The sequence below is a fragment of the Marmota monax genome, unplaced genomic scaffold (assembly GCF_021218885.2).
Source record: "Marmota monax isolate L192 unplaced genomic scaffold, Marmota_monax_Labrador192_F-V1.1 WCK01_AAM20220418_F8-fsc00249, whole genome shotgun sequence".
NCBI classification, from domain to species: Eukaryota; Metazoa; Chordata; class Mammalia; order Rodentia; family Sciuridae; genus Marmota; species Marmota monax.
In genome coordinates, this window is record NW_026694242.1 from 902,630 (window position 1) to 914,081 (window position 11,452).

The following is an 11,452-nucleotide window of genomic DNA, read 5'->3' on the forward strand; positions in this document are numbered from 1 at the left end:
GAGGCCCGATCCCAGAGGCTCATCCGGCCTCCGCTCCTTGGCCAGTGGAGGCTCAGCCGGCAGCCCCAGGGTGACTGGGTTTCGTGTCCCAGGGTCACCGCGATGGCCCACCTCATTGGCAGAGCCGGGTGCACAAGGCAGGCCTTGTGTGGCCCCAGGCCCCACCCCAGGAACTGATGTCACAAAGGGGCCCCTGGTCCCAGCTCTGGAGGGGGGCCCAGCCCACCAGGCCCACTGCAGCACTGTCCCTCCCCTCCCCCCCCCCAGTGGAGGCTGCAGCTGTCCCCCAGGAACGCGGACTATGAAAAGCTGAAGCCACCGGGCACAGTCTAGCCTGGAGCCTGCAGAGACCAGCCGAGGCCCAGCCGAAGGGGCCCCCCTCAGCAGCTGCTGCGCCCCGACGTGCCCATCCATCCCTTGCACCCAGGCCCCAGCCTTCCGGGGGCCTCTGTGACCCTCGGCTCCCGCCTGCTCCCTGGTCACCCCCCTCGGCATGGCCAACTACTACGAAGTCCTGGGGGTACCGTCCAGCGCCTCCCCAGAGGACATCAAGAAGGCCTACCGCAAGCTGGCCTTGCGGTGGCACCCCGACAAGAACCCCGATAACAAAGAGGAGGCCGAGAAGAAGTTCAAGCAGGTGTCCGAGGCCTACGAGGTCCTTTCCGACTCCAAGAAGCGCTCCCTGTATGACCGGGCGGGATGTGACAGCTGGAGGGCAGGTGGCGGGGCCAGCACCCCCTACAACAGTCCCTTCGACACGGGCTACACCTTCCGTAACCCCGAGGACATCTTCCGAGAGTTCTTTGGTGGCCTGGACCCTTTTTGCTTTGACTTCTGGGATACCCCTTTGAGCAGTGACAGGGGCAGCAGGGGACATGGCCTGCGAGGGGCCTTCTCGGCGGGCTTCGGCGAGTTCCCAGCCTTCATAGAGGCCTTCTCCAACTTCAATGTCCTGGGCCGGAGCGGGGTCAGCCGCACCACCTTCTCCTCCACCTCTTTTGGGGGGTCCGGCTCCGGGAGCTCGGGGTTCAAGTCGGTGATGTCATCCACCGAGATGGTCAATGGCCACAAGGTGACCACCAAGCGCATCGTGGAGAACGGGCAGGAGCGCGTGGAGGTGGAGGAGGATGGGCAGCTCAAATCGGTGACCATCAATGGCAAGGAACAACTCAAGAGGGTGGACAGCAAGTAACGGGCCACTCGGGCCACCCCGCCCCCCCACCGGCCACCTGCTGCTGTCCCCCCGGGGGCCACAGTCTTAGGCTGACGATGAATAAATTTGCCAAGTGACTTCAAGGACAGCTGCGTGTCTGTGGTGAAGACCTGGCGGAGGGAAACAGGGTGGGATCGTTCCAACCAAGGGACATGTGACCAGACTGTCCTAGGGGGAAAAAATCTGGGGTCATTACTGTGCAGCTGGATGTGGGTGGCGGGATTGAACTTGGGGTGCTTCACCCCTGAGCCCCGTCCCCAGCCCTTTTTCTATGTTATTGAGAGACAGGGTCTCGCTGAGTGGCTCAGGGACTTGCTAAGTGGCAGAGGCTGGCCTCCACTTTGCGATCCTCCTGCCCCAGCCTCCTGAGCCGCTGGGATGACAGGTGGTTGATGTTTTGCTTCTGGTGCTAGGGATGCCACCCAGGGCCCTGGGCATGCTAAGCCAGCGCCTCATCCCGGAGTGCCACCCTCAGCCCTGCGTGCAGATTTTAATCTCTCTCATCTGCATCACCTGGGTTCCCAAGGACCGTGACTGTCACTTCCGATCCAACCTCAAGTGGCAGTCCCACGCCACCATCAATTCCCCCCACGGTACCTGTCGCGCTCTCTCCAGGCTTTGCCCCTGTTCCAGGACCTCGTCTTCTCCTCCCGCCGTGATTCTTTATGAAGCAGCCACGCCAGATCCCAGTCACCAATGTCCACGTTTGTGTGACTTGCCTTAAACCTTCTGTGGCTTCCAATGCTCCAAATGTAAACACCGCTTGCCCCACCTGCATCTTAACATGCCGATGGCTTGGCCCTGCCCACTTCTCTGACCTCCCCTGATATACCCCCCCACCACCCCGTGAGCTGTCGCCATGCTGACCCCACTCCTGTATCTCCACTGAACCCAAATTCTGGTAACCTCAGGGTCTTTGCACATGCAAAGTTCTGGTAACCTCAGGGCCTTTGCACACACAAAATTCTGGTAACCTCAGGGCCTTTGCACATGCAAAGTTCTGGAAACCTCAGGGCCTTTGCCTATCTCCCAGGGCAAAGCCTGTTTTTAGTCCTTGGAGCTAAAGGGTCACAAAGAGCAGGTCCCAGCCAGGCAGAGCCAGAGTTTTCTCCAGGTAGTGTAGGGCAGACTCTTTTGATGGGGAGGGACTTCCCTGTCATGGGACGATGCTGACCCTAAAGAAACAAAGGACCGTGTTCGGATTATCCGAGAGCCCTCCGGTGCTGCTCTTAAAAAGATGTCTATTTGGGCCAGCTGTGGTGGCCCACGCCTGTCATCCCAGGGGCCAGGGAGGCTGAGGCAGTTGATCTGGCCGCAGCGGCCACTTCTGGAGACCCTGCCTGGCTCCCGTTCCCAGGGACCCGCCTCTGAGGGCCCCCCGGGGACAGCCAGCAGCTGGAGGTCCCCCTAACCACGTTACGAGAAGAGGGCAGGGCAGTCCCCAGACGCACAGAAGGTGGGACCTCCACTCAAGTCCGGCTCCAGGACTAACTTCATCAAAGTCCCCTCCACCACATCAACCACCTGACCTCTGTCCCCACCGACCTGCTAATGTCCCTAATCAGGGGCGCAGCCTGGCCGTGTCGAGTGTCTATTTAGTACCGACAGCTGCTGGGGACAATTCAATTACCGCCCCAGAGCCTGGGTGGCCACCCGGGGCTGGTGCTGGGCGGACAGCAGACATCCGGGTGTTTGCAAGGTGCCCCGTGTCCTTCAGCGCCCCAAGGACCCCAGTGACAGGGTCTCACCCACCGCTTCCTTTATTTCTTCTGGTTCCAGGGACGGAACCCAGGGGTGCTCAACCCCAGAGCCCCGTCCCCAGCCCCTTTTTATATTTTATTTAGAGACAGGGTCTCCCTGAGTTGCTAACTTGTTGAGGCCGGCCTCCACCTTGCGATCCTCCTGTCTCAGCCTCCCGAGCCCCTGAGATGACAGGCGTGGGCCACCGCGCCCGGCCTCTCCTTTCTTTCTGGGGCCTCACAGCTGAATACAGAGCGGCCTCCATCCCACACGGAGGAAGACGGGCTCCTGCTGCCTCCTGTCCTCAAACACCCCTGAATCCCTGCCCCATTTTACAGACAGAGACACGGAGGCCGACTCTTTTCGTCTGCTGGGGGAGGTCTCGCCCGACTCTGCCAGGCTCAGGGAATGTCCCCTGGAGCCCCTTCTGGTCCTGCCTGGGTGTCGAGTGCAGAGTCTGTGCCAGGAAGGGAGGCTGTCACTCTCAAAGTCCCCAGTCCCCACTCCTGCGTGAGCTCCCTGGTCACACAGGAGCACCCTGAGGGTGGGGGGCTGTGTGGAAGCCCCACCTGGGGACACAGGGGGCGGCTTCACCTGTGGTTTCTGAGGTCAAGGGCAGGTCCCATCTTAGACCTTGGACATTAACCCCAGCCTCCCTCCTGGCCTCCCTGCCTCCTCTCTTGCCCTCTATCACCCTATTTTGACCCCACAGAGGATCCTGTGAAAAACCTGTCTCCTGAGACACTCGGATCTGTAAAAGCCACCATTATCACCGTGGTCCCCCAAGCCCTGTGTCCATCCTCTGGCCCCGTCACTCCGTCTCCTCCAGCCCCCCCAGCCTCACTGTCCAGCAGACAGTCCCGGCAGGTTGCTACCTCAGGACCTTTGCACCGACGGGCACCTTGTGCCTGCAACCCTCCTTCACAGATCCCCAGGGAGCCCCTCCCCAATTCCAGGCTCCCTTCCCGCCTCCCCCCTCTTGGCACCTGTGGAACCCTCAATGGGGGGGACGCCCCCTGCACCCCAGAAGGTGCACCCCGAGACCCCAGGGCGGCCACTCATCTGCTCCCATTTCACAGACAGGGAAACTGAGGCCCTGGGGTTGAGAGGTCCTCTTCCTCTGTCCCCTGGGCTGGGTGGGTGGGGCCTCCTCTCCCTCCCCTCCCCCTCCCCTCCCTCCCCCTCCCCCTCCCCCCTCTGGCCAGTCGATGTTATCGCCGCTGATTTAATTTCAAAGACAGATCGAGCCCAGGCGGGAGGAGCACAGCTAATCGCGGGCTCCATCTGCCCCGTTGCCATGGGGACGAGGGGACCAGCGTCCAAGCAATTGTACAGAGTGGACCCGATCAGGCAGTGGGCTGGGCCCGAGGCTAGGCAGGGGGACCCGGGGCCGGGGACCCGGGGTCACAGAGGTTCCAGAGCAGCAGCAGAGGCCAGGCCGGGTCCCTGGACTCCCCTCCTGGCCCCCTGGGGTGGGCAGCTCAGGCCTCCCTAATCTGCCTCCTGGGCCTCAACAGGGTCACACCTGAACAGAAGGCTGCTGTTTGGGTTTTGGGGAACCAGGGATGGAACCCGGGGGTGCTGACCCCTGAGCCCCGTCCCCAGCCCTATTTTGAATTTTATTTAGACACAGGGTCTCGCTGGGTGGCTCAGGGCCTCGCTCAGTGGCTGAGGCTGGCCTCCACCTTGCGATCCTCCTGCCTCGGCCTCCCAGGCACCTGGCTTAGGTAGCTGGTTCTTAAAGACCATCCTGTTTTTGAAGCTTGCCCAGGTCCACGTGGATCTTGGTTTTCCAGAATCAGGGGCCGTGCTGAGCACCTACTGTATGCTTCCCCTGTCACCATCTGCACTTTAAGAGGACCCTGCTCCGTGGGCCCAGTTCCAGACCCCTACCTACCCCAACAGGAGCCTGGAGACAAGGCCTGCCCCACCCGACCGCACAACAAGCCTTGACCCAGGACTTGGGAAGGTGCCAGGAGACGGCAGAGGAAGAGATGTCAGGTCCCTGCTCTGCCAAACGTCCCCAGATCCAGGGCCTAGGCTGGCTTCAGGGGACATTTTTTTTTTGGTACCAGGATTGAACCCAGGGGTGCTCAACCCCTGAGCCCTGTCCTCAGCCCTTTTTCTATTTTATTTAGAGACAGGGTCTCCCTGAGTTGCTTAGGGTTGAGGCCGGCCTCCACCTTGCGATCCTCCTGCCTCAGCCTCCCAAGCCCCTGGGATGACAGGCGTGACCATGGCTCCCGGCTTCCTTTACCACCTTCTAGAAGCCGCCTGACCTACACACAGCCTCTAAGGACCGGGATGTGGACATCTTTGTGGGGTGGCAGGAGATGCTTCTGTCCACCAGAGAGTCTGACCAGAGGACAGGACCTCATTCCCTTCCTCCCCACAGTGGGGGGAACCAAGGGGCTGGCCAGGGACCAGCTTAGCATCATCCATTTCTCAAACGGGCTCCTGTCTGGAGGATTCAGGTGACTTGAGAAGGGGCACTTCAAAGCCAAGGCCAAACCTGGTCCCAGCGTCCATCCCCAGGGGGGAGCCCGTGAGGAGGAGGGTAGGTTTGTGTCTGGGAAGCAGATCAGAGGAGAAGAGCGGGGCGCAGTGGGACAGGCCTGTCCTCCCAGCAGCTCGGGAGGCTGAGGCAGGAGGATCCCAAGGTGGAGGCCAGCCTCAATCACTCAGCGAGGCCCTAAGCAACTCAGCGAGACCCTGTCTCTAAATAAAATACAAAAAGGGGCTGGGGACAGGGCTCAGGGGTCAGCACCCCGAGTTCAATCCCTGGGACCAAGAAAAGCCATCTCAGAGGGGCTTGGGACCACCCGGGACAGGCGGGTGACCCCAGGACAGCTCCCAAAGCTGCCCTCTCCATCCACGGCGCTGCCTGGCCCCATGTCCCTGGCCTCCGACATTCCTTGGCTTTGGCGGGGTTGGGTCCAGGGACAGGTCACCTGCCCGCCAGCCACACTCGACTGTCAACCCCAAAGCAGGAACCTGGCACCACCAGCCACTTGAGCTCCCGGGCACCGTGGTTACGCCTGCGGTCACCCGAGCAGCCGGTCAGGAAACCCCTGGGGTCGTGAGGCTCTGGATGGTGGTGCCGGAAAAGCCACCTTCTCCTCCAGAGACCAGGCTGCTGCCCACTCCGGGTTGCTATGGAAACAAGGGCATCTTCTCAGCTCTTCTCCACTAAGACCGTCTGTCTGTCCAGCAGGGCACATCTCAGCGGCTGGGGAGGCTGAGGCAGGAGGATCGCAAGGTGGAGGCCAGCCTCAGCCACTGAGCGAGGCCCTGAGCAAGTCAGCGAGACCCTGTCTCTAAATAAAATGCAAAAAGGGCTGGGGACAGGGCTCAGGGGGGCCACCAACAGGGAGGAAAAGACCCTGTCACCGTGCTCTGTCCTCGGGGTCCCCCCTCTTCCACCCAGAGGCCCCGGGCAGCCCAGGGGGGCAGGGACATTCACGGCAAGAGGCTGATTCCCTCCTTGTTTTAAATGGATTTTAATTAAAAAGTTAATTATTAATGAGGCTTATCGATCGCCGTGGGTCGCGGGCTGCCTCACGGTGGTAACTGTGCATGTCACCGAACTGGGCCGCGCGTTGTCTGGGGGACACTGATTTTGCCGCTCAGATGGGGCGGACCTGGGGGTCGATGATGGTCAAAGGTCCTCCCCGGGGACCTCCTGGGTCCCTTGATGGACGAGCTGGTGGAGAACGTGTGAGGCCATCTCCCCTTTTCTGAGCCGCGTCTAAAACTTTGGGTGACAATATTTTAAGTGACTTTGGCAGAGACTCCCCCCCCACCTGTTAGGACCCCGGAGCCCCGTCCCCAGCCCTGTTTGGCATTTTATTGAGAGACAGGGTCTCGCTGGGTCGCTCGGGGCCTCCCTTTGGCTGAGGCTGGCCTCCACCTGGCCATCCTCCTGCCTCGGCCTCCCCAGCCACGGGGACAAAGCTGGAATGTCCTTGAGGGCGAGATCCCTCCAAGCAGCTGTTCAAACAGGAAATTCGGGGTGGGTGGAACAAGGATGAAAAACAGTCTCTTGCAATGAATGTCCCTGCCCTGGGCTGCTCTGGCCTGTGGGTGGATGGCGGGGGACACCGAGCCCAGAGCACAGTGACACGGCGTTTTCCTCCCTGTTGGTGGCCACAGAAATGCTTGGGACACCAGCCTCAACTCCTTCAGCCACATCTCTTCACCTCCGTGATGTCCCTGGGCTGTGCCCTGGAATGGTCTGGGGTCGGGGGGGGGAGGGACAGATCCCTATTGTCCCTGGTCCTGGCAGGCCCAGAGGTGACCAACGAGATTTTGAAGCCAACCTCAGGGACATCTGAGTTGTCCGCATCTTGGGTTGGATTTCAGGCTGCTGCACAGGCTCTGAGGTTCACAGTGTCCCCACCCCGTCCCCCGCCTCCGGCCAGTGTGGGAGTCCCTGCAGGTTAGAGGCTAAGTTCACCTTGCAAAAATCCCACCTTTCCGCATCAGCGTGCATCACAGCCCGATTCACAGTCACCAAGCTAGGGACCAGCCGACGTGGCCTTCAACAGAGGGACGGATAAAGAAAATGTGGTCCATGTACACAGTGGAATATTACTCGGCCGTCAAGAAGGATGAGGAATATTACTCAGCCATCAAGAAGGATGGCATTTGCAGGTAAATGGATGGAGCTGGAGACGATCACGCTGAGTGAAATCAGCCAGTCCCCCAAAACCAAAGGCTGAGTGTCCTCTCTGATATGGGGACGCTGACTCACAACAAGGGGGGGAATGGCAGTTCATTGGATGAGACGCAGGGGAGTGGAGGGAAGGGAGGGGAGGGGACTGGGAGAGACAGGGGAATGAATGGACGTCACTTTCCCATGTTCACAGAGGAACCCGCGACCAGGGACACCCCACAGCAGGTCCAGCCACAGGAGTGAGCCGTCACACCCCCGTGTAGGTGGGACATGGCAGGATGCTCGCTGCCATCAGGGAGAGCTGAGAAGAACAAATTTTTTAAATGCAAATAAAACCCCTCCCATCCATGGTCCAGGGCCTGTGGAAGGTGTTGTGCACTTGACCTTCTCCCTGCCACACCTTGTCGGTCCACCGGGCTGCCCCCTCTGGGTTGCTATGGAAACAAGAGCATCTTCTCAGCTCTTCTCCACTAAGACGACCATCTGTCTGTCCGGCAGGTGCACAGAGGTGCACGCCTGTCATCCCAGCGGCTGGGGAGGCTGAGGCAGGAGGATTGCCAGGTGGAGGCCAGCCTCAGCAGCGAGGCCCTGAGCGACTCAGAGAGACCCTAAATAAAATACAAAATAGGGCTGGGGACGGGGCTCCATCCCTGGTGCCCCAAAAATAATAATAAAATAAAATAAAATATTGGAAAGATGAAAGAAGAAGAGAAGATCTGACCTCTACTCTCTGCACCACAAAAACACAGTTGAAAAATAACAGGGATCAAGGGGACAGAGACACTGTCACAGATAGTTTGCACGTGTGTGTGTGTGTGTGTGTGGGAGGGGAGGGAGGCAGGGAGGGGACGGAGGCTCGGCCTCCCTCGGGAAGGAAGGACCGAGGGGTCAGGTTCAAGCACAGGCTAAGGTTAACCTCGGGTCAAAGCAACAAGTAACTCCTCCATTGCGACACCAGGGAGGGGCAGAGAAAGGCCTGGTCACTTGGTCACAGGAAGATGAGGGGCTTCCGGTGGCTTCTATTCTTCTTCTGTGACATTGGAGTAAGGTCACTTTCTGGGTATTTTTTTTGGGGGGGGTACTGGGGACTAAAGTCAGGGGCCCTGGACCACGGAGCCACGTCGCGCTGAGTTGCTTGTGGCCCCGCTCATTTGTTGAGGCTGGCCTCCACCTTGCGATCCTCCTGCCTCAGCCTCCCAAGCTGCTGGGATGACAGGTGTGGGCGTCACTTGTGCCTGGCTGTGAGGTCCCTTTCTGAGGAAGAAGGAGAAGGAGGAGAAGGAGGAGAAGGAGGAGAAGGAGGAGAAGGAGGAGGCGAGGTAAAGGTAACCACCTCCAGGATGGCCCCCCTGCCCACTCCCTGGGGCCCATGTGTGTCACCAACAGGAAACGGCAGAGTGTGACTTCTGAGGTCAGGCCACAAGGGACACGGTGGCTTCTGCCTTCTGTTCGCTCAGGTCACTGGGTCTGGGGCTGTGTCACGGGAACCCTTGAACAGATCCAGAGACCGTCCCCCCCGCCGCCGTGATGAGGTCGACCAACTCCCATCCGCGGGCCCTGTTGGGTGCGCCATCTTGAAAGCACAGCCTCCAGCCCTGGCCCAGCCTCCAGGTGACTCTGGTCAACGTTTCAGAATCTACAATGTCGTCCCCCAAGGGTCCCCGTGTTCAAGAGTTGGTCCCCAGCTTGGCTCTGTGGAGAAGTGGTAGATGCCTTTAAGAGGCGGGGCCTGGTGGAAGGTTTCAGGTCACTGAGGACACGCCCCTGAAGGTAGTGGGGACAGCACCAGTCTCTCCCCCTGTCTGTGTCTTTCCTGTCCTGGCTGCTCCCTTCCCCAAGGCTCCCACCACAGGCCCAGGGACAGTGGGGTCAACAGACGATGAACCTCCAAAACTCTGAGTCCCAATAAACCTTTCGTCTTTTACAGTCGAACGGTCTCGGGCGCTTTGTTATAGCAACGGAGCTTCATGGGGGAATCTTGGTTTAGAACCAAACAGGGAGACAACACTTCAAGAGAGTCCTTTCTCAGTGTACCCAAAGGTGACACCTCATTGGCACCATTGAAAGGTCACTGGAGAAGCCGGGCACGGTGGTGCCCACCGGTGATCCCAGAGATTCTGGAGGCTGAGGCAGGAGGATCCCAAGGTGGAGGCCAGCCTCAGCCACTGAGCAAGGCCCTGAGCAACTCAGCGAGACCCTGTCTCTAAATAAAATATAAAATAGGGCTGAGGATGGGGCTCAGGGGTCGAGGGACCCTGGGTTCAATCCCTGGTACCCCCCAAAAAATGAATATCAGCCCAGGTCCCACTCAACACCATTAATCTCTCTCAAGAGGCTGCTGGAAGAGTAGAGGCTTAGCTTAGAGGCTAGAGTCTTGTCCTGAAGGTTGTCAGGCCTGGGTCCGGGACTGGGGGGTCCTTGTCAGCCTCATTTCCTAGGTTAAAGGCCCCAGTTTGGGGGGGCCCAGGGAGGATGGGATTGATATTCTGCTGACCTCAGCAGTACGCCCCCCCCGGGAATCCTCTCAGATCACCCCAGAAGTCAGAATGGCCACCTCAGGGCCCAGAGGGGATCCCCAGGATGCAGGGGACTCTCTGGGACTCATCCTTGACCTTGTGTACCTGAGGCTAAGGACTGAGGGGACGATTTTACGGCAGCCACAGACGGGCAGCAGCAGCCCCAAGAAGTCTCAGAGCCCCTCACCGAGTGTCCCTGTCACCACACGTGGGGCTCAGGGGGACCTGAGCTGGGCAGGGTAAGGGCTGGGCTCTCGCGGCCACCATCTTTTATTTGGGGGGAGAGGACACCAGGGATGGAACCCAGGGGCACCTCACCCCCGAGCCCCGTCCCCAGCCCTTTTTAGATTTTATTTAGAGACAGGGTCTCGCTGAGTGGCTGAGGCCGGCCTCCACCTGGCGATCCTCCTGCCTCAGCCTCCTGAGCTGCTGAGATGACAGGCGGGGGGCCACCACGCCCAGTCTGAAAGCCATTCTTGAGGCCTTCAGCTGAGGCTCTGGTGGGACTGTCCTGGGGCCCAGAGGATCAAGCAGCCCCCTCTGGTTAGGGACCCCCTGAGTGTGAGTCCCAAGGCCACTAGGTCCTGGCCTCTGACCTGGGACTCCTTGTCCCAAGCACAGAAATGAAAAGGAGCCATTCTCAGGAAACAGCGATGGCAGGGGACATCGCCCAGGGCCACCTCCCTGCAGAGGACACAGGAGGGGGTCAGCCCTGGCCCTGGGGACGGAGCCAGCCAGGTCCTGGAAGTTTCTAGAAGGTTGATCTGAAGCAGAGACCTCTGAACGCGGTGGAATCGTGAACCCCATCCCGGGGCACCTCCCTGCAGGCAGGGGACAGGTCGAGAAAGAGCATCTGGGTGTCCCCCACCCCAAAAAATAAAACTAGTGACAGCAGCAGGAAGGACAGACCCCCGTCACCCCCTCTGAGCCAGACTGGGGACCTTTCCCGGTGTGGGTCCCCTGCCTGGCCCAGGCGACCTGCAGGGTCCTTATCTGGGCCATTCATCAAGGGCTGCCCAGGAGAACCAGTCCCACCAGAAACTGGATCCGGCCTCAGGCGCCTCCCTGCGGGGTGTGTGGAGGGGTCACCCCCATCTTGGCCCAGGGCCCTCAGGAGGAGTCCGGGTCTCCCCTGTGACCAACCTGGGACTCACACACAGCCCCACAGAGGGACCCGAGCCGCCCAGCCCCCAGGGAGTCCTAGGTTTGATTTACAGCAACATCAAAAGGGGAAGAGGTTCAGAGAGGTTAGATCAGTGGCCCAAGGTCACACAGCCTGCACCCAACGGAGTCGGGGACGGGGTGGAA

General features: G+C 60.0%; 1 protein-coding gene across 1 annotated transcript; it reads left to right on the top strand.

The window, feature by feature from the left end:
• Positions 1-430: 430 nt before the first annotated feature.
• Dnajb8 (DnaJ heat shock protein family (Hsp40) member B8) lies at positions 431-1,192 on the top strand. Its single transcript, XM_046466917.2, has one exon. It carries the CDS (start codon positions 494-496, stop codon positions 1,190-1,192), a length of 699 nt encoding a protein of 232 aa, XP_046322873.1. The 5' UTR covers positions 431-493.
• Positions 1,193-11,452: the final 10,260 nt, after the last annotated feature.

Excerpts from the sequence above, each read along its gene's own strand:
- Dnajb8 (XM_046466917.2), top strand. The coding sequence starts at position 494 with ATGGCCAACTACTACGAAGTCCTGGGGGTACCGTCCAGCGCCTCCCCA.